Source organism: Gouania willdenowi, chromosome 9, assembly GCF_900634775.1.
Source record: "Gouania willdenowi chromosome 9, fGouWil2.1, whole genome shotgun sequence".
NCBI classification, from domain to species: domain Eukaryota; kingdom Metazoa; phylum Chordata; class Actinopteri; order Blenniiformes; family Gobiesocidae; genus Gouania; species Gouania willdenowi.
In genome coordinates, this window is record NC_041052.1 from 10,761,999 (window position 1) to 10,789,922 (window position 27,924).

General features: G+C 37.3%; 1 protein-coding gene across 1 annotated transcript in view; it reads right to left on the reverse strand.

Moving 5' to 3' along the window:
- Positions 1-1,797: 1,797 nt before the first annotated feature.
- LOC114469412 (transmembrane protein 132D-like) overlaps positions 1,798-27,924 on the reverse strand; it is a 184,493-nt gene continuing 158,366 nt past the window's right edge. Inside the window, 4 exon segments of the mRNA XM_028456921.1 lie at positions 1,798-1,973; positions 3,309-3,440; positions 3,549-3,612; positions 12,372-12,577. Of these exon segments, the coding sequence (XP_028312722.1) occupies positions 1,854-1,973; positions 3,309-3,440; positions 3,549-3,612; positions 12,372-12,577 (522 nt within the window). The 3' untranslated portion in view covers positions 1,798-1,853.

The window sequence follows — 27,924 nt, forward strand, 5'->3', positions numbered from 1 at the left end:
AGTTTCCATATGTTTGGTTCGCACCGTGACTTGAACCGGCAACCCTCCGGTTCCCAAACCAAGTCCCTACGAATCAACTGGTGCTCCTCGTTTCTTGTGATCAACTTCTGTGTGTGTTGATGGCTGCCATTAGTGGCTAGTGGTATTATTTTTGTTATTTTGATTTGGTTTTAAAACAGAATAAGATACATATATAGATAGATAGATAGATAGATAGATAGATAGATAGATAGATAGATAGATAGATAGATAGATAGATAGGACAGCAAATGGTTCTCTACCTTTTAATTGAGATATTGCAAATACTCAATGAGAAAACTCATCAAACACTCAAGTGTGTGTCTTGCATTATAAGTGTATAATTACAGAACATGACACTGTGATGTCAGGGCCAAATCCCACAGATAATTGTGAATAATTGTATAACAAGCGAACAAAGGAGGCTTGGGGTTAAAGGAGTAGACGTAGAAAGTGCTTTCAGTACTGCAGTGGTTGTTTAAAGTCCCGCCTTGCAAAAGAAAGGAAAAAAAACACTTTTCTGTGCAAAGTGTAACCTGGATTTCAACCAAGGTAGATATTTTGCACGATATGTTAATAACACTAGTGTTTTCTCTGTGTGAAACAGAAATAGGTTATCATCGGTGAAAGGATTTATGTACTAGTCATGGATTTAACATAAAATGTGTTTAATATATTACCAAAACATATATATGCACATTTATTAAAAACAACAACACATATTTGAAATATTTTATTGGAATAAATTTATACTTTAAAATACAATCTATGGGTAGCAGCCATATTTGGCCGGTTGTGACGTATATAGCTCCTACTTGATTTATTATATTTTCTTCTTTATTGAATGATTTTTTGTGTGCTTCTCTCCACATTTTATTTTTTATTTTAATGGACAACACAATAATGTGTGTTGCAGCTAGTTCTGACATGTCAAAAGCTGTTATTGTGAGCTTTTGTTGTGCACTGACGCAACCACAGCCGGCTGCACTGTTATGTATGAGAAGTGACGAAGGTCGCACTACGTGACCGAAGCGAGCAGGAGAGAGACTCGATGTCACTACAAGCGTCTGAGGTCAGCATTAAGGCAACCACCGTGTCTCTGTGCTGACCAGGGTTTTTTTTTTGTTTTTTCTGGCTGCGTTATAAATACTTTGAAAGAAAGTTTCCAGACCAAACCTATACTATCATATATCATCTTTTGATAAAGCTTGCAATTAGAATTCACTGTAGGTAACCTTTAAAGCACAAGACTTTACTCTTCCAGTATAGAGGGATTAAATTCTCACCAGTGGCAGAAGTTCATTGCACTAGTGGAGCAGCAATTGAATGTCCCCCATGAAGACTAACTGGCAAAAACCTCTTAGCCCTAAGCTTTTCTTTTTATTCCCTGAACTTTCTTTATGGTTTTTTTTAGCGTATTTCATAACTGGCCACCAACTGGCCTGTTTACTTTCATTTAGTGCCTGGAGCGCATGAACCAAAAGGAACACTAGTCTATCCCAGGCTGTGGCGATCAGTGGTAGCAATTACATACACTAATGGAAAGCTCAATTCTAGGAACATTGTGTGGAGCAGATACCCAAATGTGTGCAGTACATTACACACAGACTTTGCCCTTTGTCAGCTGCATTCATCTTTGGTTTGTTGGACTTTACAAGCTTTTGTTGTGTTTGGTTGAATTGACTTGAGCCGTATCTAGAAGTTTTATTCCTTAATTAAATTTCTTAATGCCGTGAAATAAAACCAAAGATCAAAAGCAAGCAGACTGGTCCCTGGAGTTCATAATGTATCTGGGTTTGTGTTCTGTGTGTTTAAATGTATATACCATGCACAAATCAAGAGAAACGATAGAAATACAAAGATCTATGATTACATACCTGAATTGTAGTAATCCCCAAGTCCCGTCCAACCAGAATTCGCCCATCTATGAGCTTGGCAATGCGCGGATCTTCCACCTGAAGGAAAAAGACTTAACTATTACACACAACCCAGAAAAATGTCTTTGTTTATTACAAAGGACATTTATGATAATTATTTATTAAAAGTGGGACGACATTGCTATATAAAAACGTCACAAGATGTATCACTGAGGTTACAACTGGTATCGCGTGGGGTGGGGGCGGGGCTGATTAAAAATTGTTAATTGTTAATGAGTTGAAAAGGTCTTCAGTAATCCATGTTCAATTACAATTAATCACAATTACTGAGCCTTTAATAAATAAGCCCATAAAAAGTAACATTCCTTTTGTGTTAGCATCTCTTATGATAGTGGGTCAGTTTAACCCACGTCTTAAATTAGCTGTAAAATACACAAACAAATATGATCTATAATCCAATTTGTTTTTTGTCAGGCTTCCTTATCAATGGAAATATTGTTAACTACGTATCTGTAAACCATAGAACTGTAACATGGTTGCACAGGTTTAATTACATTGTAAATGACATATAGGATATTCATGCCAATTACAATGTATTTTATCTGAACTCAATTACAATTCCATTTTTAATACAACAGCAACAGATTTTTCCGATTAAGATTACAGTTATAATTTCATCATAATTGTAATTTATTACCAATTACACAAACACAATCATAATTTGACCCTACCCAGGAATGTAAGGCTATTTTCCAACTGTACTTTTTTGGTCTGTTTTTCTTTTAAAAAAACCATTTTGTCGTTATCGCGAGCCCATTATCGTCTAGCGTATTGAACTCAGTGAACTGAGTGTATCGTCCCACCACTATTATTTACACTTTAACGTATAAACCACTTCATGGTTTGTTCAACCAGTAGAGTAAGCAACACTGAAAAAATAAAATAAAATAGGTAATCTATATTTAAAGCTGATGAAACAGTGTACAAAAGTTGTTTTTCCTATTGATATTTTTTTTTGATAGTAGACAAACAATACACTGTGTTTTTGTTCCTATAATTCTCTATTGTGCTTCCAGTTAACTAAATTATTCATAGTTAGTTTTTAATGTTGCAAAGCCAAATGTGTAATATTTTTATTGAAAGCTACAGTGTATTATTTATTTAAAAAAAACATTGTGTTTATGATAAACTCAAAGCTCCTGACAACAACCAGGAAATATTATGTTCTTTATGAGATCTCCACTGATGAAGCAAAACCAAGAGTTACTGAGAGCCATAGATGAACATTCACTCTAGGATAGTATGCACTTATCAACATCATCTCATGTGACACAATCCTAAGAAATTAAGGCAAGTTAATATTTTTTGGGGGGGGGAACGGTATACTGTATTTGGGAGTTTGGGTGTACAAACCTTTAGCTGGTCTAAGACCAGATGAGTGATATCAGCTTGCCAGTCAGCACCCAACATGTAGACCCTATCCCCTCCTGGATCCGAAGGTTCGGCCACAAAATGAGTGAGAACCCGAACCAGAGCATACTGGTACTGAAAATGTAAAAAAAAAAAATGTTAATCAGTATCAAGCATTACACTTAAAATTTAACCAAATTTGTTAAAATCCCTTAAAAAGCATTTAAAGATATTAAGTGGTACCTGCAGAGTGCAGCCTTTACCCTTCCTGTCATCATCTTCATCATCTTCACTGTCTCTTGTAGGCCTTGGAAGAAAAAAGAAACAGGTGGCACAGACAGAGGAAAAAGGAAAAGAAAGGAGAAGTTGTTCATGTATAATGTTCATATGTTCAACACAGAGTTTGGACATCATACTGTATTATCTGGTTAAAGGTTTTTGATTGAATTTCAATGGAGGTGCCATTTTTCTTGAAATTTCACAAGCTGGGTTTCCATTACCCATGGAAATGCACAAAATCTAAACAGCGCAATAAAAACTGGTGATGGAAATACCTACATTTTGAAAAAAACACTCAAATATTGCTAAAAACTGTGTTGACGCTTTCACAAGGAGGTATTTCAGACATTTCGATATTGAAATGTGTCGCAAAAGCGCCATGGAAACACTTTTTCTGCAAATACACGTCACAGAGCGTGACGTACCTGGTCACATGACCACTTATCTCAGAAAAAACATGACGCGGTACGCGTGGACAGAGAGGAGACCGGTATATTTCTTAGCATTATACTTAAAAACTATTACTGCCACATTAGACGCGAAACAACAAAGCAATACGGAGTGTTATAAGAAGGTTTGGAGTGTCCGTCTTTCTGCAGCGAAGTCTCGCGGGATGAGATTTCACAGGAGTTACGAGGCTCCTCCCAAAAACAACGTTAAATGGAAACGCGTTCAAAGCGTAATTATACTTTGTCGACATTTAGAAATATTGCTTTTATTTTGCGAAAATTTGTAATGGAAACTCAGCTAATGTTTCAGAAAAAAAACTCTTCTATTACATGAGATGCTGCTTATGCAAAAATTCACATGGACCCCTCTTATCATTGACATTTTCTTTCTCAACTTCTGTAACCCAACTGTTTTTTTTACCTACTAAGACTGATTAGTCATACACATGGAAACTTCATTGGGCCCTATGTTTGCACAGTAGAGTGTGAATCAATCATAGGTTAGCTTTAGCATTTGGTGAGTGTTCTTTCTAACAGACTTGGATAGGGTTGATGAAAGAGCTGGAGATGAACAGCTGTTGTTTGGAGAAAGAGATAAAGAACTTGGCCGAGCTCAAATGCATCAGTGGGCCTTCACAGACTCAGTAATTCTTTGAAAGGGTGCCACTAAACAAGCAACCAAGCGCAATTCCAAGAGTCTGTTAAAGGGAAGCGCAGCTGAGTTTCCAAGGAGTTTAGTGCATATTATGTCCAAAAAAAAAAAGACACTGAGTGATCAATGAGGGGATTATTTATATAGGACTCTGGGATGACAAAACCGTCTTCATCAACTTCATTGCAAATTGCTTCCTACCAGAGATGTAAAAAGTAGTGATGTATCCTACTCAAGTAAAAGTACTGTTACTTGATTGAAATATAATATAATATAAAGTAAGTCATACATAAAATACTGAAGTACAAGTAAAAAGTAGCTCAATTAAATAGTGCTCAAAGTAAAAGTTACTAGTTGCTTTCATCCCCCACGTTTATTTTTGGTAATAAATATTGCCACGATTCCCTTGCATACAGTAAACATCTCGTGTATAAACTTAAAAAGGAAGAGACCAAATCTTGCACAATTGGAACTTAACTTATTTTCCACAAAGGCATCTGTATAAAAAAAAGGTTTGTCAAAATGTACAATTCTTTTTTAAATAAAATAATGCAAATCAATTCAATTCAAGATAAAGTATAGCTAAATTCATGAACTCTAAAACAGAGAAAATAACCTCAATTCAAAGCTGTTTTGGTGCCGTGTATTACGTTTAATCTAACTCCCAGTTTCCACTGGATGCGGCTCCGTCACCGGAGCTGATAGGTTTCCACTTTAGTCTATGTGTTAATTTCCACCGGGTCCACTGCGGTGCGTGTCTGCTCCTTCCCAGATGCGGTAGTCCGGTACCCTCCGCCAGATATACGCAGGGCTTCTATTTCTGGCGGACACCGGAGCACGACGCATCAATCAGCACAGAGCAAATGAAGCTAAACAGGAAATTAACCACGTACTCCAGAATAAAATATCGGGTTACTTTTCAAAATAAAACACTTCAGATTATATTTCAAGTAAATACATCACCAAAACGTCATGATGTGTAAAAACAAATCCACATCCACTATATTGATTCCTCTCGTACTGTAACTGTACTGGAAACTGCAGCAACTTTGATTTAGTTTATGTTTTACTGGTGCAGTTTTATCTCTTCTCTGTTGGCTGTTGCTAAAAAATGTGACTATGACAAATCCAGAGTCCAACCTTCTTGTTCTCCTTCGTTAGGAACACTGATTTGTTTGTCTGTTTATTGTTGTGTTTATAACACATACATTTAACCGCGTTCTCGCGCGATTATATAAATATCGTGAGAACTGCTCTGTCTCGTGACGTCACACTCGTTCGACCGGAGCGCACCGCGGCGCACTCAAAACGCAACCGGTGTGAATTACCGGACGGTGGACAGCGGTGAAATACTGGATCGGTGCCGTGGCGGAGCGGAGACGTATCCAGTGGAAACCCCGGTAATTGGTCGGCTATGATGTGATGCATTTGATTGTTGTCTGGTCATTTCATTTTTTTATGTTTCACAATGTCCATTGATCAATTTCAAACAAAAACTATATAATTTACTCAGCAACAGTTGGGTGTAGAAATGTAACTATTTGCTTTACTTCTTTTAAAACGTACTTAAGCAAAATGACTGATTTAGAGTACGTACTTCCTTCACCTCTACTATTGAACTTTTGTATCGTCTGACATTAAAATAGGGTCTGTTGTGCAACTTAAAATACAGTTATAATTATGAAAGGAGATGTGAATTTTTTGATATTTCGCCAATGATGAGAGATAGGGTTTTTGTTTTTTTTACATTTTGGTATTGATCCAATCCCCTCCAAGATTTTATAGAATCTTCCATGGCATAAGTTCTATCTTTGCTTCCATTTTTGTCAAAATCTGTACTTTTGATGTAATTCTTCTAACAGACGAAAAACAATCGAATAAACAAACGCCAGAGTGAAGTAACATAATATTTAAAAGTTAGCAGAAATAGTCATTAAAATTTCAAAACTGTTCATGTTGTGTTTTGATGGTGACGTCAGTATTGAAAGACAAATACTTTTAGTTTCGCATTGAAAATCCATTCTTTTCTTTCATTCTTTCAGGTAGACACAAAGAAAGACACGTTTATTTTCTTTTAAGTCTCCCTCTGCAGTAAATAAAGGCACACACACACACGCACACAAGCACACACACACGACTTACCATTCCACTACCTGTGAGACTAAAGTAATATTACAGGAATTCTCCTCCCTATTCCCCAGTGTCCTATAGTCAAAGATATATAGGTGTGAGTACGTGCGTGTTTGTGCGGTTGTGTGTGTGTGCGTATAATAGTGTTTCTGTTCTACAATGTCTGTAAGGTGTTTGTGTGTCCATCTCAGCACACAGGCTTTCTGAAGAGAAATTGGCAAAATTGAAAAACAGGCCCAGAAGAACAGAATGAGAAGGGAGAGCGATTGGGAACAAAGGCACAGCACAGCCCACACTTCTGTAAATAAAGAAGAATCTTGACAGCTCCTGCCTTTTTACAGGGATCTGCACAGGAAGTCATTGTACCTCAGGTCGTAGACATTTCTGGCCATAGACAGACTATGTTCCGTGAGTTACAAGAGGTCCCTAAAGCTGAGTCTTTGGCCTTACCCGAGGAGAATAAAAAGTACTTATCTGTCTTTATCTCTAATACGCTTAAAAATACATGTAGGATATAAGAACAAGAAAAGTTGCTATCATAAGCTATGTCTGAGGTTTATGAGTGTAAATGAGTCAAAATAATACCATGTGTGACATTAGCAGTCAAAAATTAAGAGAATGATTGACAGGTAGAAATCATTCTATTAAATAAACGTGTCAAACCTAAAGCCTCTGTAATTATTACTGATTTTTTTTTTTTAAAGCACTACATATAGTGCATGGCAACATACTCACCACATAGGGAGGAAGCCCCAGCATTGGGGAGAACATTATATCAAGATCAATTTGTTACGCTTCTAGTAATTCAAATTATTATAGTAATCCTGCTTCCTGTTGGCCACCTTAATTCATATTCATGACTTAAATTGGAATTTCAGAGCAATTTTCATTTCAATTCGGTATGCTGCACAGTAAAATAACTATTTTTCAGGGTAAATTACATTTGCCGTGAAAAATAATGTAATTTCATGTAATTCAAAATGCACTTTTCAGTAAAACAACAACTAGTTTGAACTATAAATAAAATGTAATGGTCGAAAACCTAAACTCCGAAATAAATTAGAATGCAAATTATTAGTACCATTGCATTGAATCAGGTGTGTTGGAAGAGGGAAACATCTAAAACATGCTGGATATTGGCCCTTGAGAACCAGGATTGGAGACCCCTGGGTTAGGGGTTAGGGTAATGAACAACACTTAATAACAGCCTTCACGACACCTTATTCATTCTAATGACAGGTGTCATGTCATAATAATGTCAGCCTTATGTATAAAACTTCAAGTAAAGTGCTACCATCTGTTTTATTTTTATTTTTTTGAAGTTAGTAACATTGTTTACACTAAACCGAAATGGTCGTGGAAGATGGCCGCCACACGTCGAGTTGTGCAGAAGAATTCTTTATGAATTTTTTTTTTCTATCCAGAAACACGCGTCTTCTCTAGCATTAAAAACCTTGAACAAAGAAAAAGGCTTGGAATAAAGACAATCAATGGGTCTTACAACTCACAGCACTTTTTGTAAAACGCTGCCATTACCTCAAGCTTTTTCTGTCTTCCTTTAATGCTCTTTCCATTGCGATCCACTGATCTAGCTGCTCAATATGTTTTGTTGTTTTTATAACAATCACCATGAAGACTATTGCATTGCCCGCGCTCTTAAACAGTAGATAGAACAAACTTGAGCACTGACTGCTCCCTCGGTCATTCTGCCTTTATCCTTTCTCTGCTTTCCCCTTTTTGTTCTTCCCACATAATAGCACAATAGAGCATAATAGCACCATTATCATTTGATTCACTCTCTTGCATTGTCTTCCTTTTGTACGTGTACATGTGAATTAATTCATTCAGCGGTGGCAATGCTAAAGCTATGGTAGTCATCATCAGTACATCATGTCAGACCTTGACCTTACAGGAGACCTGTGTGCCTTGAACAGCCTCGATCACTGAGCACAGCATCCTGTGCGCACAAAAAGGCAGACGCATCCACACGTATTAACACATCACACTCGTATGGCCTCGCTCTCTCTCATGTGTGCAGAGAAATGTGTTAAACCACACACACACACCACGCAAAGAAACAATGACAACAACGAACATCCGGACCACTCTTTTTCTTTTCAACCATTGCTCGTTGTAGTTGAAGAAGAAACGAGGTTGGAAGGTTGTGTGATCAGAAAAAAATAACCACATAAGGCTGTGTGTAAAGATTTCTGTTCTATCTTTCTTCTCAGTATGTTCTGGTGCAACAAGCACTTTACCAAGGATCAGGAAATAATAGAGAAGAATAGTCAAATGTTGGCTTCAACATACCGTGACCTTCAACTCTCACTGGATCGGTTCGCAGCCGAGTGTGAAGCGGCCGGAATGAGAATCAGCACCTCCAAATCCGAGTCCATGGTTCTCGACCGGAAAAAGGTGGAGTGCCTTCTCCCGTTTGGAGATGAGGTTCTGCCCCAGGTGGAGGAGTTCAAGTACCTCGGGGTCTTGTTCACGAGTGAAGGAAGGATGGAGCGAGAGATCGACAGGCGGATTGGTGCGGCGTCTGCAGTGATGCAGAGTCTGCACCAGTCCGTCATTGTAAAAAGGGAGCTGAGCCAAAAAGCGAAGCTCTCGATTTACAGGTCGGTCTACGTTCCAACCCTCACCTATGGTCATGAACTTTGGGTCATGACCGAAAGAACATGCCCCCTGAACGCCTCCCTAGTGAGGCGTTCAGGGCACGTCCCTCCGGAAGGAGGCCCCGGGGAAGACCCAGGACACGCTGGAGAGACTATGTCTCTCGGCTGGCCTGGGAACGTCTCGGGGTCCCCCCGGAAGAGCTGGAGGAAGTGGCCGGGGAGAGGGAAGTCTGGGCCTCCCTACTGAGGATGCTGCCCCCGCGACCCGGAAACGGCTAAGCGGGAGAAGATGGATGGATGGATGGATAGTCAAATGCTTAGTGCAAAGGTTACCAATGCTCCTTCTAAACTGGAAAAATGGAGTTTGCAGGTTTTCCCATCATGTTAATTTATTACAGGTTCTCTGGTTTCCTCCAATTAATCCTATTCACTGCTTATTAAGAATGTAGGTAGAAATGTTTCTGTATACTTTTATTAAACATGAGTTATTAACTACCTTACTTGACAGAAAAAAAAACCTAATTTGAATAAGGCAGTCTCCACCACTTGAGCACTTGTTATCATTTGTGTTAGCGTTCATAGTTTTATAAAATTTATCTCTCAGTGGATGTCCCTGTTTTTTGTTTTTTTTGCAGAATTTTGTCCATTGATTAATCCCTAAGATGTACTTTTCTTGATTAAAATGCTACTGATTAAGTGCAAAAGAGTAGAATTCCCTGAGTCTCTAGCATTACCACCAGTCCAGTGTTTTAGTTTAACAATGAACTTCAAATTCCTTCATCTTTTAAAAACAATAAAGTCCAATTAATTTTACATATTTTTCTCGCTGCAGCTCAGTGTTAAGGAGTGACACTGAGTCCTGGGATGGTCAGTGTATGTTTTGGTCATTTAATATTTCGTTCAGAAATGGAATTCCAAAAACAAAAGACGAGAGGTTATTTGATTTTCGTTTAAAATAAAATAAAAAAAACTGGAATTCAAAGCATATTTCTTCATCAGGTTCAAGACGGGATAAACAAACAAATTATTGATTTTCAATTTTTGTTTCTCAAACCAAAAAAACAGAAATACCAGAAGACAAAAACAAAAAAAAACCTCCAGTTTTTCATTATGAACCGGAAGTTGTTCTCTTCAAAATAAGGGCAAATACAGTATATGAGGACGATGCTATTTTTCTGGCACCAAAATATATATGAATTATTTCTATATTTTCCCTGCTGTTTAAAATGTCTTTGGAAAAGCACTCGAAAAATGTTTTTGAATGACAAAACAAGGCTTGTCATTTGCAGAAATCCCTGCAAATATATTGCATCGAAGTGGGAGTGGAAGGGGTTTTTTAGCAAGACGTGAGGAGATTTTGCACAGAAAATGGTCTGTGACTTTTGTGACTTAACGCAGGGAAATTATAGAAATAATTAATATATTTTGGCGCCAGAAAAACAACAAAATGCCCTCACATGTGCTCTTATTTTGAAAAGAACAATTTCCAGTGTCACGTACTGAGTTTACCTCCGTACTGAGATTATAACCATAACTCTAACCCTAACATAACCCAATAAACAAATAAAACACCTGTCCGTTCACTTTGAAAACAAAATTTATTTATTTATTTTTGCAAAAATTCCTTTTTCGGCAGTGCGCATGTGCGCGCATGCGCACATATGCTCATATACAATCTCAGTACGATGTGAACTCAGTACATGAAAAAAATGGGAGTGTTTTTTGTTTTTGTCTTCTGGTATTTCAGATTTTTTTGGTTTTAGAAACAAAAATTTAAAATCAATCAATTTTTAAATGTTTGTTGATAAAGAAATATGCTTTGAATTTTAGTTTTTCAATTTGAAAATAAAAATCAAATAACCATTTGTTTTTTTTTGTTTTTTGATTTCTTTTTCTGAACGGAAAATGAAATGACCAAAACATACACTGTCCTGGGATAAACAATGTGATATTTAATTATATTAATTCTTCTCCATTCTGATGCTCAGGTTTAACTTTAGCTAATCATCTAAACTAGAGATGGGCAACTTTTGCACAGTGAGGGCCACGGACATGTGATTGTATCTGATCAGAGGGCCACATTATCAACATTCAATTCAGCATTTAGAATAATAACCAATCTGAGCATTAATGCCGGAAGAACAAAGGGTTTTTGAACTTTAGTTGTTGTTTTGTGTGCTATGAATAATTTAGTGTATTTTTAATGTTGTTTTGCACGTTAACCTATTGTATTGGTGTATTATTTGATGATGTCAGAATTCTAGTACTGATGAGCCTTTGCATGCTTTGATCACCTTTGCCTGATTGTCGAATGTCTGCAAACTTTTTTAGAGTTTCTAGAGTTTCTAGAGCTAAGCAGATGCTAATTAAATATAGCAGCTTTCATTTTTACGCCAAAAAAATGAGTTATGGTTTAACCCAATTGTCACTGATAGTCATAGAACCACCTATTGGAAAAAGGAAATCATAGGCATTATAATTGCACATAACATTGCTGGAAAGTTTGTGATATAATCCTTAAAAATGGTCGTCTACGTGTCAACATTTGTAAATTTATGCCACACCCCAACATGCAACACACTTCCCGACATGCGTGTGGTTGCGAGGGCCCATTCAACACTGCTTGCAGCTTTAATTTTGTATGTTTTTTTTAAACCTTTTTTTGTGTGATTTTGTTGTTGTTTTTTTTGAATTTTTCTGTAATTGGTGCATTTACTTTGTGGGCTGCAATGTGTTAGCATCCAATGTCACACAGAAGTTGTACTTGATACACGGCCAACAGGAAACCGATGAAAAGAGTCAAATTGTTAGAGTGCATCAAGTAAAAATAGGGGACGTGCGCGCCAATGCGCCAAAAGAAACATTTGTAGCTGTTTTTATATATGTAGGTGATACAATAAATCACATGTGCTCACACTACACAGAACACTAATCTGACCTTTTGTTGGTTGTGATGGGTACCCTCCAGCCTTTGACCTGGCTCAGCTCAGTGTCAGACACATCAATCTGCAGAGGAAGCTTGGGCACCCACACGGTGAGCTGCAGCTGTGTGGAGAGGTGCAGGTACGTAAAGTTGACTGCTAGCGACTGTCGACCACGCATTTCTTTTCCGTTCACCAACACCTGGTCACAGTTTGAGGAAACCTGGAAGATGGAGAAGAGCACCACATGAACACACACGCATGCACACGCTTGACTGATGAAAATCAAAGGCTTTCGAAAACAATTGTCATGTTCTGAGTTTGTTTGGATTGGACATGAACAAACAGAAGAGGAGAAAATGGCATTTAGCCTAAAATAAGTCACTTCACAAAAGTGGACAGAACTCATACAGAGACTTTGACAGCCAGAACAATGGGGGAAAAAATGAATTTTCTCCAGCGTCAGCCTCTTCTACTCTGACTGTGTGACGGATTGAGTTGACGTTTGTTGGTTTATGCAGCCCACATGCTCAACAACAAGGAAAAAGAAGTCATCACAACTTGCTGTGGGTGTAATGGCACGACAGTATTTAGTTCACTTTCAAACTAAATCTTTTATATTATTATGTCACATGACAAAACCACAAAAAACCACAAAAGCACCAAACAGGAGGATTGTCTTCAAGAAGTAATTCATCATCAAACATAACAGCTTTCACATGAAAGCTGAATCAGCAACAATTGGTATTGGTTGGATTAAAACAAAGGCAAAAACATTTCCAAGTTCAAAGCACATAAGGCAATTGTTTTCCTGCTATACATTAGACCTCAGCAGAGGTGAAAGTAACAGATTACAGTTCACGTTACTGTAAGTGAGTTGTTTTTTGAGTATATTTCTAAATCAATCACTTTACTTGAACTTAAGTATGTTTTAAAAGAAGTAAAGTTATTAGTTACATTTCTACACCCAACCGTTACTGAGAAAATTATCGACCATTGTGAAACTACAAAAATTTAAATGACCAGACAATCAAATGCATCACATGCCGATCAATCAGATTAAACTTAATGCACAACACCAAAACAGCATTGAATGGAGTTTATTTTCTCAGTTTTAGAGTTCATAAATGTAGTTATAGTTATTGTTATCTTAAAAAAAAAATGTATGTTTGGACAAACCTTTTATTTTATACAAATGCCTTTGTGGAAAATAAATTAGATTCCAATTGTTCAAAATGAAGTTTATACATGAGATATTTACTGTATGCAAGGAAAACTGTGGCAACCAACAATAAACTTGGGGGGGGTTTGAAAGTAACTAATAACTTTTACTTTGAGTACTATTTAATTCAGCTACTTTTTACTTGTACTTGAGTACAAGTAGGATATATCAGTACTCTTTACACCTCTGGACCTCAGTACACATTATTTAATAACATAAATACATGTTTGATAGATTTTCAGCAGATGCAGGTTTGTGATGCTGGTAAAAGTGTTGTTGCTAATATGACCAAAGTCATATAAAGATGTAATATTTATAGATATCTATGGTGAGACTGTTTGTTGTCAGTACATTTCTACCCTCCCACTACTTTACACCTATCTTCCCTCCCCCTCCACCATTCTTTATTTCATTAAGTTTTCTCTGACTTGGTATTTAGATTTAGCTTTTAAGACATTTTAGTCTTTTTAGCTCCCTTCTTAAGACTGTTTTCTTATTTTGTTTTTTTTTTTTTCCTTTTTAAATCTATGTTGTGGATTCCACAGTTATGTATACACACTAATGCAGTGGTGGTTTTTTATCTAAATATCAAGCAGATTTCACAAAAGGTAATTATTTTAATTTCTCTGACAGTTTTTTTTTTTTTTTTAAACCACATGACACTCTGGTCTTAACTTGGCAAAAAAAAGGAAATAATAAAATGAAAAAAATGTTTAATGTTTCATGAAAGAAATGTCCTTCAGCATTTAATTCAGCGGCCCGCAAGGTGCTAATGTTAAATCATGCAAGACAAAAAGTATAAAGAAAAAAGATTACACCAACACCCGTTTTGTGTGGTTTAGGCTTTGTGATGAAACTCTTTGATGTGAAAAGAGGATAACATTTTGCCCATCGGAGCTAAAACGTCTGCTCGCTATCTCCTCTAACCTCTTATTTCCTTTTAATTTAACTTTCCTCTGTTGCTCCTCCCGGTACATAAAATGAAAAAGTGAACACTTTTCTCTTTCCTTTTCAATTTCCCCTTTATTTTCTTAACTTTCTTCATATCTCTCCCAACACTTTCCATTTCCCTCTCTTGACCTGCTGCTTTTCTTTTGTCTCCATCAACCCCTCCCTCTCATCACAGTCCCCCTCTTCATCTTCCATTCGCACTGAAACCTGATTTACCGCTTGTTAACATCAAAGGGACAGAAGACTGTTGGTGCCTCCAACTATTCTCCAAATCATTTTTATTTTCCAGGTGTAAATCAGTGTGACAGCTGCACAGTTACTGCGACAAGGTTGTGTTTCCACTGAAGGTAAAAGACAAGTCCGAGGACGTTGCAATTGTTCTGCTTCAGCAGCGGCTGTAGCGCTCTCTCGTTGAAGCCTGGTCTTTTTTTTTTTTTATATATCAAAGTTTTTCTTCTTTTTAAAATCTATCACTGGACCAAGAATGAATAACCTGGAGGAAATTCTTGGAATAATCACATTTTAGTATAAAGCATTAAAGTTTGAGACAGCACTTGCTGAATTGGAAATCGAAAGCTGGCCAACAATCTATAACACAAAGAAGGTGAAAAGCTCAGCGTGGATATTTCTTTTACTATTTTGCTTTGTCATTAATAAACTTTGCTTACTTACTAGGGATGGGAATTGATAAGAATTTAGCGATTCCGATGCCATAATCGATACTGATTATCGATTCGATTCCTTACAAATTCTCTTATCAATTCTCATTGGTTGAGGGAATTAAATAATACAAATGGATTTGTTTGCTTGAACTCTTTATTATATTATGTTTGTCTCATTAACTTCCTGCAGGAATACCAGCTCTCTTTTATTCCACCAGGTATAAATTGTTTTCACTGGATAATAATATATACAAAAGTGCTATATAAAATTAATGAATTATTATTATTAATATTATTATTATTATTACAACATATGACACATTTTGGCTACAAACATTTGACAATATTTACAGTGCTCCTTCTGAACTTGAACAACTTGATCCAAAACTAATTCAAACATAAAATAAATAATTATTCTGTAAAAAATAAAAAATAACATATTTACCAAAAGTACAGCTGCACTTATTGTTATGTATTTAAACGGTAAAGCTTTGTAGACATTTCTATAAATGGACCTTCAGAGACGCCGTCCCTGTTGTTACATGTGAAGTCATTAGCCGTGTGTGTGTGTGTGTGTGTGTGTGTGTGTGTGTGTGTGCGTGTGCGTGTGCGTGTACGTGTGCGTGTGTGTGTGTGAACGAGCAAACTTAAGACAACAATCAGTACCAGTCCATCTCCCGTGTTTGATTACTTGTTATGGGGATAAACTGGTGATGAGGTGTGTGTTCTTGCTGAAGTTTGATGTTTTCTAAAGAAAAGTCCGTGCAAGAAGCAACTTTAGCGCGAGTGTAAAGCACCCGGAAGTGAGTAGCGTAGCAACAGAGACGCTACAAACAGAGCACGAAGGACAGCACGGCTGCGGGTGGAGGAGGTGGATTCTCCACGGTGGACAGCAAACAACTATAAGCATAAACACACAATATACAGGACCTGGAGGAGTTTATCATTACGTATTTGTGATGTAAGAGGAACCGATAAGCGGAATTGAAATACAAGCAAACAAACAATTCCTAGCAATTTGATTAATTAATGAATGAAATTAATTCGTTCTCAGAAGGAACCAGTTTTTGATTCCCATCCCTACTTACTACAGTGTTAAGTAGTCTATAGTTGTGTTTCAGAGGTCCCTTGGGGTCATTGGCCCTATTGACGACTATGTTTTAAGGTGTGGTGTTTTTTTTAAAATTATTTTTAAAACATTGAACTTTGCCTGAGGAAAGAGTAAAGGGTTAAACCCAAACTGCTGCAATAAATCACATGTACAAAGTGATGGTTATTTCATTTTACAAACAGGAATTTAAAGAAAAGGCAGAAACCTTTACTTCAGTGTTTCTCAAATGAGGGTATGTGTACCCATAGGGGTAGGGCACTACAGGGGGTCCTTGGAAGGAGAGAGAGATAAAGTGTCAGTCTCTGTCCCACCCCAGGTGTGATATGACTGGAAATCATAAACTATAGAAATAAATCTATCCAGGAGCCACTAAATCAGTTTTTTTCAACCTTAGGGTCAGGACCCAATTTTAAATAGTTTTCTAAGCAAAATGTTGTAGTCGGACAAAGGGGGTACTTGGATTCAGAAATAAGAGAATGGGGGTACTTGACAAAAAAGTTTGAGAACCACTGCTTTACTCAATCACACCTAGATAAATGGACAGGTATCCCATGTTTGTGGTTACACATCCAGTCTTTTCAGGCTCTTGTCAATTTTCAACCCAACTAGTCAATTTGAAAATTGCAGCCTGTTAGAGCGTTACGAGAGTAGTACATGGTGTGTGTTTGTGTCGGCTTGTACTGATAACATGGAGTTCTCATGTAGTTACTTAGAAATGTAATTATTTGATAAAGAGGAAGAGCACAAAGGCAAAGGAACAAATGTGCACACAGATGGTAATGGTGTAGAGTAAATCAGTGGGAAAATCTCATTCTGCTGTCTGGAAAAAACAACTTTCTTCAAGGTGGTGTGTTTTTGTTGTTGTTATACAGTATCTAATCAAAAAGTGCCCACATGATAATGTTGTGATACGGTAAGGTACCAAAACGCTAAGCATTGGATACAAATCATTAGCTTACTGACAAAAGGAATTTTTTTGTAGTGTTCAAAATAGGCATTTGAAAACAAATCATTGTATTTTTGTCTCCTTCGAAGTTTGAATCTGCAATTGTCCTTCCTTTTTTGGGGGGATCATAATCTGTATCAGCTGCCAGTATAAGGTTGACATGAAAACAAACAAACCCTAAATGTTATGTTTTACTGCACACATGCTGCCAACGCCAGTAACAAGCATCACCTTGGATGTGATTAAAAGCCAGTATCGCATAACAACCATGCACCAACAGTGATTATGTTCCAGCATGGTTGAAGACACTTATGATGAGTTGCATTTAATGTGCATGCTTACACTAACCATTAGCTGCTCAGTAATAATGTGAAAGGTTAAAAATGTAACATCTCTGAATGAGAGGTGACCCTGGAAAAACGACGGCTCAGATAATTCCCATTTCCTTCCTGTATGGTTCAACATAACATATTTTTTATACCTCCTTAGTTTTGTTGTGTATGTTTGCTTTTTTGTTACCGTTTGTCGGACTAGTACATGTCCAGATACACCGTAAGGTAGATAGTAATTTTAATTTACAGTATATAGTGTTAGCGTGTAGTACTCAAATAAGAGAGCACAAACATCTGCCAAGCACCAAATATCCTCTTTGCCAGATATTGGCAGTTATCTGGATCAGTGACCCTTATCATGATACCATCATCATTCATATTTTAATGGATTGGAGACATTTCTCTTCCCGTCAATAACCTAACAAACAGTGACGTGCAGTCAGGGTAGGCAAGGTAGGCAGTGCCTACCCAAGGGTGAATTGATATTTTGATTATTCGTTTTAATTATAAATTATTCATTTTTCCATTTCCGATAGCCTACAGTACCTATAAGTTTGAAAGTGTCAGCATTTTGGGCGTTTCATAGCCCAAATGACTAAACAGCGCTATTTCCTGGTACGGCACACACTCTCCCAAAAGCACATTGCTGCTCTGCCTCTGTTCCCATAGAGTGTTTTTATGTGTAGTCAGTTCTCCAAGATGAAAACCATTTACGTAAAAAGGCAGCTCTCTACGCTGCCTTTGGACGTAACCGTGTGATGCTAAATGCTATACATATGTTCACAGTGCATTAGTGAATTGATACAGTGTGGCTGCTGCTACTTTCTCTAGCGAGTGGGCGGGATAACACTACAGTCAGGATGACAGCGCGAGACACGATAAAGAAACTTTATTTTGAGGAAAAACGACAGCTTTTAAAAGATGGGAGACCAACACCTGAGCTACCAGACCTTCAGCAAAGGTAAGGTCAGAAAGTCTTTCATACTTTTCACAGTGAATGGTACAAAAGGAAGGATTGGCTTTGTGGATGCACCTCACTGAGGCTGTTCCGAGTTGTTGTCATTTTCTCCTTGTTTTTGTGTTTCCAACACAAACAACGGATTCGCTGCCGTGTCATGAGATATATCTTGTTGGGAGAGTATGGAGGCTGCTATTGAATAATTGTTTATGTTTCTTTAATTGTGTTTTACAATGTTGATTTTGTTTTAATTAACACTTGCCAGCCAAAACATATGAATTGTCATTGATTGGTGTTGACATTGGTGGTCTCGATTTGCAACGCCCCGCCTACCCTACCCTAGTGCTCATGGCACGTCACTGCTAGCAAATGTATGGGCATCCCCTTTTTTTTGAAAAATCACAATGAAATGTGCAAACTGGATCCAATATGGATTAAACTTGGTAGAGAAATTGAGAAACTAACCCAATATAACTGACTTAAATTTTATAAAGATCGGCCAAATACAAACAGAGATATGCATTTTTGAAATTTCACCAAAAATGAGGGATAGAGATTTTTCGATTGTTTTAAACTGATCAAGAATCAGTAAATTGATCCGTATCCCCTCTCAAACTTAACAGAGAAAATATGACCTCCTTTGTGGAGGTAGTTGATTTGGAACATTGGATTTGCAAATGTGTGGAGTGGAACTTTTGTAAACCGCACATTAGTAACACACTTTTGCTTTGTATTTGGTGGTGCTATATGACACACTTTATACTGGTAGATCAGAATGAGGGATTGAATGCAGATTTCTTGGACACAGAATGTATTGGGAACTTGCATTTTGAATGTTGTGAAGTTAAAGTTTCAGAGTTTCTTATGTGCATTGGTATGTCACCAGTTTATGCACATCATCAATTAGGCTCATCTTCTTAGCCCACACTGGCAAGCTTGGATTTTGAGATTTGGAAAAGTTTTAACAGCAACAGACTTCCCATTACAGAGAATCTCTTCTCTTACAATCTGCTCAGCTAACCTGAAGTAAGGGGTGATACGGCTCAAAAAGTGTTTATTTTTTTGGTAACAAACTTCTTGAAAAGACCCACAAAGATGTCTAACACAAACACCCACACACAGACCGATACAAATAATTTCAGAACAAGTGTATTGGTGTTTTTACAAGTAAAAAGCTGAGTTGGAGCTTTGCGGACACTGAGGAATGGATTTAATCTCGGTTTCGGGGAACGAGAGTGAAAGAATAGGAAAAACTTAAGCAGGAATGAGGAGCAAAACAGAGTGAGAAATAAGAAAAAAAAATGAAAAGACAGAGAGGAGAACAGAAAACAAAAGTAACTGGAAGTATAAGTGCAGATCTCAGCACATGCTGAAAACAGGCCTGAAAAACTACAGCTGACAGACACCACAAACAGCGCAACAGCAATTTTACCAACCTCGTAAAACAATTTCAAGTGACTCATACACACTGAGGCAGCATGTTGAATCAATACAAAAGAAACCACAAATCGAGCCCAAGCGTGGAACAATTTAAAGAAGATTTAACAACTGCAGATAGAAACCGCTAGTTGTAAGGCTGTAAATTGATGTGCAGTTGAAGTGCACAATGTAAGTCTATGATGCTTTGTCAACAGTCAAACATTATGCATAAGGAAACTGCTGTCCCCCCTGACACTGGGCTTGTTGTGGAACATTCATCTGTAGGTTAAAGGTAGGGTAAGCAATTTTCAAAAGCCAGCATGATTTTGAATGTAGCCTCCCCGACGGCTCTGCCTTTACCCCCCTCCCCTCTGTGCTCCGTCTCACTCACATGCACAGCTGCTGTAGAAGAGGAGCTCAGCTCATTGCTTGTATTGTGTAGAAATGTTGTTGTCTCTTGTTTCATTCAGCAGTAAGTAAACAAACTTTATCATTGTATATGTTAAAAAATTTGTGGTGGTGGTGACGCGCTTTCAGTGTGAGCTCGTGCATGCGAGGGGTCGAGAACGAGCAGGGAGACAGGGAGACGTGATTGGTTAAAAAAAAAAAGGTTTCTTTTTTTTCCATTGGTTGAAGTTATTACAGGTTTACAGCTGCTACAGATGATGGATTTTCTTCCTTCCTTTTTCAGAGCACATAAGATCTTAATTTCTGTCAGGACAGAAAGACAATTTCAACCAAAAACTTAAAAAGTGTATCGAGAGAAAACTGCCTACCCTAGCTTTAAGTGATGTATGTTGAATTACATTAAATTCAACTTTTTTAATATAGTGCAAATTACAACAAAGTCATTTTAAAGCGCTTAAAAAAAATAGAGTCCATAGTAAGAAAGAAAGAACCCAACAAGATCCACATGACCAAGCATTTAGCGACATATATTTATATATATATCAATGTTGAATTATATATGTTGAATATAGCGCCCTGTCCAGGGTGTACCCCTGCCCAGTGCCCAATGAGAGCTGGAGATTGGCACCGGCAGACCCTCGCAACCCTGATAAATGGGAATAAGTGGGTCTTTGGACACACTGCTCACCCGTTAAACCACCAACTGGTACTAGGTTTTACATATCATAAAGGGCAACAGAAAAATGTTTGATTAATAATTTATTTTATGTTAAAAGCAATATAAATAGTTACATTTTGGAGCCGGATGTTTGGCTAAGGTTAGATATGTTACATAATGAAGCTACATGTTGCTGTGAAGTCGCATTCATCATAATTAAGCTATGTTTTGCAATAAAACGCTGTGCTGCTACCAGCTAAAGACACGGGGGAGGGGCTCTGCTGTGGAGCGGTGGGCGGTGATAAAAGGACCAAGGCGTTTCCAGGAGGTGGGGGCGTTCCTAGGAGGACTCAGGTGAAGCTACACCTAAAATGGATGCCGTCAGAGTTTTTAAAGATTACTCAAACATACATGAATGAGCCAAGGCAACACCCCAGGCATGTTTTTAATGAGGGAATGACGTAGTAACATGATATAAATCTTGAAAAAGTCAATTTTACATAATAACTTCCTACACTTTAAACTTCTAATAAATTAAAATACATAACTAATAAAGGCTTTAAGATAAATAATTTTCCCTAAAACAAAAACAAAATAAAAGCAGGGAGTAAGCAGTTTGGAAAGACTGCCCTGGGAGTCTGTTTTAAAGCTGTTTTGCCATCGCTCAAAAATGTTTAATGTTTTCTGGCATTTATCATCATTATTACTATAAACTTTATTTCATCAAGTGAACCAGACTGAGATTAATAGCCTCATTTACAGGTGTCCTAGTTAAGATAGGCAGCAGTCGCACACAAAACAAGTTACAGCTTCATAGATAATAGTAAAATGTTCCTAAAACAATTAAATACCACATGAAACAAAGTCAGACCATTCAAAGGAAAAAAAAAATCGTAGCATAGTGATGATTTTATGACAAGTTGATGCAATTAGGCTCTAAACTCTCCCATTGAGACCAGCTCTGTAAGATTGAAGTTCTTCTACAAAGTATTCCATGAACAAGGAGCACAACCCATAATAACTTGTTTTTCCCAGTTCATTGGAGATGTAAACTCAGTATGCAGACAACAGCAGAGAATGTGGTTCATTGTACTGTGTATCAGTGCCAAGCATGATTATATAAAGACATTTTTCCCCCTTTCACACCTTTTCCTTTTTCAATTCTCCTTCCTTTCCTCAAAACTTGCTTAGGAGTCCCAAAACTCATCTACCCACTCACCCTCGTTTACTGTTGGTGTCCCCAGGCCGAGTCATTTATTTAAATCCATCCTCATTTCCCTCCAAGCTAAGCGATCCGTCTGAGTTTACAGCTACTGCACTTCCTACCGTGTCATATTTTCTCTATTAGTCCCACACAGATGTATATATTCTCCTTACACTGCCATTCATCCATCTCCCTCACGCCTTGATTTCATCAAAAAATTCCTTTACTCTCTGTAGTTCACACTCTTCCTCCTTCACATTCCACACATTTCATTGTTCTCAGCCTCAGGCCATTCAATCCATCTGATTTTAAGAATCATATCTTCACATCGGGGCCCACTTAAAAAGTCAGAGGCGGGCCCTGAGGGACACATTAACCCACTCTTTGATGGGATTAGACATCCCACCTGCCCGTCATTGCAGAAAGCCCTCACCCGGCCACTTGCCTCTTCATCTGGTTTCACGAGGGTGTCATAAGGTTTCTTTTTTTTGTACATGCACACACACACAAAATAAATCACAGAGAACTGAACTCAATAGACATAATTCTGTACTGGCTTTGATAACAGGCGGCTGATTGAGAGCATGGTTGACAGTCCCAAAAAAGTCAAAAGTAATTTTTTCACAAATGGCCATTAGTTCCTGTTTCTTTACAAATGTTTTATAGAAAAATACAAAGATGTCAAAGTAATGCCTGATGGATGGATTATGGAATTGTGAGAAGTTTTCTGGCTGATAACACTGAGAAATAACAAGATGTACTTTGGAGGCAATGGGCCTTCTGGGGTTTTGTTTGCAAGAACGTTGCTCTGATAGTTGGACGGAAATGGAAAAGTAAACAGTTAGCTCAGCAGATACTGTAAATCCATTGGTGATCAGTGAAATTACTATACTGTGATAAACAGGGTTTGTAAGATTTATGTACTGTATTCTTGTGTCAAAACCAACTACAGTATCAACAAATAGTTGTGTTGCTCCAGGAGAAATAATTATGTGACTTGCTTTGATTGTGCTTTGCAAAATAACTGATCATGTTTTTTGTGCGGGATGTGAAACTCGCACTTGCACCCCCGCGTCCCTCATTTGCGCGTTCCCAATGAGGGTGCGAGTGCGTAGGGTGTCCCAATTCTCCAGAGCCGTCTTTCTGATCCACATTTGAGCGAAGCATGCATCCAAGCGAACTTCGGCAAAGCATATTGCCCATAATTCTTTGCGGTATAGAGGTTTTGCACAACTGATATCACGTGGGTTTTGTTTATCCGTCTGAGGGTCTTGTACCGAAAAAAATGTGCTTTTAAGTGTAAATACTGAAATATTTTAACTTTTCTTATGCTGTATATGTGTAAATACAATCAAGGTTTGCTATGTTACTTGGAAAGAAGCATAAATATCTGACGATGCATTACAGTGATTTATGCACCGATATTTACGGACATTTTATGCTAACAACTTTTTTTTGTGCAATCATTTATATAACATCCAATTTAAACTTTACACTTGTACAATAAATTTAGGATGTACAAAAACTAAACTATAAAAACATAAAACGTACCAGATACCAGTTAGTTACCCACTCTACATTTAAAATGAAAACTATACAGCTACCTCAAATAAATTACTAATAACCAATATACAATTCTTTTAACGTGTGTGGATCAAATCATATTAACTATTTCTTTTTTTTACCCACAGGGCCTGATGTTTGTATTTGGCGTACTTTTAAATATTTCTGACAATGTAATAAAGGCTTTTTCTATTTTTTGTAATGGACTGCATCTTTTTATGGTGTTTAAGCTGCAGTACACTTTTGCTCCAAAGTTTCCTGTCATGTACAATTGTCTTTTGAATATTGAAATTTAATTTGAAATTTTTCAATGTTTTCAAATCTTAAATGAAATATTTACTTTATTTGTGGCATTAAAAATACAACAATTGGGGATTAAAATCTTAAATCTGACTTGTTGGTGCATGTAGATACTGATGGATGATGATTTATGCAATGAGCTAAACTGTGGACCTTTTTTTTATCGATAAGTGTTCAGTATGATCACCATTTAATCCAATAAAGAAACTGAACAGAATATGCATGCCTTTTTAATTTAGATTTTATTCTTGAAATCAATTGAAGAGTTGTCACAATATTAAAATGTCACACTTGAACTGTATAACAAATAAATTCTAATCATAAAACTAAATGTAATCATGTTCAGAGAGATGTGCTTGTAAAATAGTGGAGCAGAAACCTGGGCAGAATGTCGCAGATATGACGCAGCGGCGCAAATCGACGACGTAAAACAATTTTTGCACACTTGTAACATGCGCACTGGAACCCTTCGTGCACTTCTAACAAATGCACACTTCGTAGAGGGGCGTAGGGTGCAGTGTGAGTATTGGGACCGGGCCTTAGACAGATTTGTGAACAATATTTGAGAGAAATACGCCTTTAGTGTTTATAGAAAATGTTTTAGATCTTTGGGTTCATCTCATGAAAAATGGGAGCAAAAACATAAGTGTTGTGTTTATATTTTTTGTTGAGTATATGTCCACACTGTGCTCAATATATACTGTATTTTAGTAAAAGCTCAATGAGGCATCTGTCCATTTTCTTTCAATCTCTCATAAGATATCCATAATTTGCCAGTGGTATAGTTTACAGTCAAACACAATATAATATTTTAGCCTATAATATAAACATCCCACATGCTCTTCAGTTACCAAAACATATCTAGCACCATGTGTTTGAGTTCTTTAAAGAGTCACCTAAATGTGTTCCAATCAAAACAGATAATCAAATATTGGCACTAATTAAAAATATGTAGTTGTGTTTTTTATTGTTAGTTTAAGGGCTATATGGAAGTGTAGTGGGTTTGATGTTCAGGGTTTCGTTGAAAAAAAATTGATTCCAGCAGTGAATAGATTTGTGAATGTATTTGTCAGTTTTAATGTGTATGTACTGCATTGACTGGTGTGCCCTCCAGAGTCACTTTTATCTTGCAGTATGAAATATAGGAGTACAAAATATACAGGGTAGACATTAAATAAAAGGACTCGGGTTTTATGGCAACGGGCGTTAACAAGCCCCTGGTGGTAAGGCTGTAGATGAAATAGGATTGGAGTCCAAAATAATAGTTGAAATACCTTGTACTGAATAAAGTATGGTGACAAACTGCATAGACCTGCCTGTTTGGGGAGAAGTAAAGGTCTCGATCATTCTTCTCATCTTCCAACAGACCAGGGGGATTTTTTTTTAAAAGATGGTCCAGTGTACTCACCCTGTAGCTAATCACATGAGCAATGCCGGCTATTACTCTGCCAGTTAATGTTCTTTCAACTCTACCATACATGCTCTCATAACTGAGTAAAACTGAATTAAAATCAAACTGAATAGACTTGAATCCAGATGCTAGTAACTGCAGTGACAAGACTCAAGACCTCACCACCTGAGGCCTAGACTTGTCCAAGACCAGAATACACCAAGACCAAGACAAGACCATGACTTTTAAGAGTCAGGACTGAGTCAAGACAAAAACAAGACCAAGACCTAAAAACTTTTAAAATCCATGACACGTTTCAACACTTAAAGAGCATTCTCGCTTTCATTTAGGTTTTTTTAAAAATACATTTGTCAGCCAAAAACAAGGTGTCTAACTCTTCCAAAGCACAACATGCAAATCTTAACAAATGTTCAACGAAATTCTTGCAAAAAAGAAATCCTTGTATATACTTAAACAATGATACGTCCAAAATAACTTTAAATATCTGAAAATAAGATGTTTATATGTCAGGTGAATGAGGCCTAAAGTAAGTATTCAGAGATAAAGGATGGACTGAAGTCTGTGTTTTTGCAGGTGTCTGACACATAAGGGACTGGAGGATATTTCCAAGGTGGCAGAACAATCAGTGAGCTAACACTAAATGTTTGAAGTCAAATTACAACATCAGTTAATTAGGAACAGTTCCAAGCGCTTCTCCTTTTATCACATCAATTAAGTTTAAGAATAGCAGATCAGTGCTGGTCTCCACTGGCCTTAACAGAAAATCCAGAGTCCGGGCAGTCTTAGACTGAGACAAGACCGAGTAAAAAATGTTCATGACTACAACACTGGTAGTTACAGCACAACATTAGACATTGTAACCTCGCTGAAATTTAGTTCAACCTGTTGAAAACAGCAGGAATTTAACAGAGTGACAAGATGGAGGAAATCACCAGTAAAAGACTGGAAGAGGAGAAAACTGCACCAAATTGTTCAGACATCTGATCAGGATGCCTCCTGGTCCTCCTCCCTGTGGAGCTATTCTGCTCACGTTTGACTCTGAGAAGACACGAGGGCAGCCCCACACAATACCAGAGACATACATCCCACCCCTGTTGAGACGGCCTTGGTGTTCCCAAAGAGGGAACTAATAAAGGAAATATTGGGGGCTGTACTCTTTCTATAACCTTGAACTTCAATGAGGAGGAGTTCACTACACATCAATGGATTGGTACCCTGTTAAAGTATTGAGAAGGACGCTTATTCCGCACATTAAATACCATTTCCTGAGTTTTTCCTTTTCAGCTTTTCAATCTTCCTCGCTGATCATATTTCCACTATCTTTCAGAAGTAAACCTTTTTGATAAAACAAGATTATGTTTTTGCTCTTCTGGTGCTTTTCATCACCTCAGCCTGAATCTCTTTCCCCACTTGTCAGGTTGACTTACACTTTGTGTAGCTCTTTTGTCACTTCACATGTGGAAGTCTAGGTGCAAAAATGCATGCAAAAGTACAAAAAAATGTGTTGACATGTTCCAGACAGATGGAATAGCCTTTGCTGATGAGCAGAGTACATGCATGTATGAAATAGACAAGCATTAGCAGCTACGTACAATCTATCCTCAGGGAAATATCTTGAATAGAAATTGCTAAAGTTTTAATCAACAATTAGTGTAGGAAGCACGGCTTGAAGAGCTCATGCAGCTAAACAAAAACTAAAACACTGGATAAATACATGAGCTTATTAAAACCTATTAGAAAAACACTTCAATTTTACTTAATTAAAAAAAGGCTCACAGCCAATAATCAAAGGTTAACTTCTTTTACAACGTGACAGTGATTATCTAACAAAGCCTTTCTCGACCAACTATGTTTGCCATTTTAACACTGAACCGCTAAAACCAGACTGTCACCATTACTGTACTAATATTGTACAACACACTGCTTTATTAGGTGGATGTTTGCAAGTTTATGTGACTGATTTGTATGTTAGCATGGTAATTAGTGGCTAATTAGTTATGGATTGAGGAAAGTATAGTATATATATTTAATTGGAAGTGAGCAGAAAGAGTGACAATAGGCACAAAGTAGGAACTCTACCATAAGTCACAGTCTGCTGCAAAAACACACACTTCTAATCTTATTTACAATTGACTTTTACTCTACACTCTCCTTTATATCCAAAATGTTTTACAGATTTAGACATTGGTTAGGTACTGTTCATTAATGGGCAAAGAAAAAATGGCAGTAATGGATTGACGGACATGTGCACAGAACAGACTAATGCTTATGAAGATGTTATTTTCACTACGGCTGCTTTTGTTCGATGTACAGAGCAATTTCTCCTGCTGGTAAATGCTGTAACGTGTGCTGCAAAACAGAACCAATCAACAACATATAGTAATATTTAGTTTGCAAAAAGCAAGAACAGAGAAATTGTGCAATT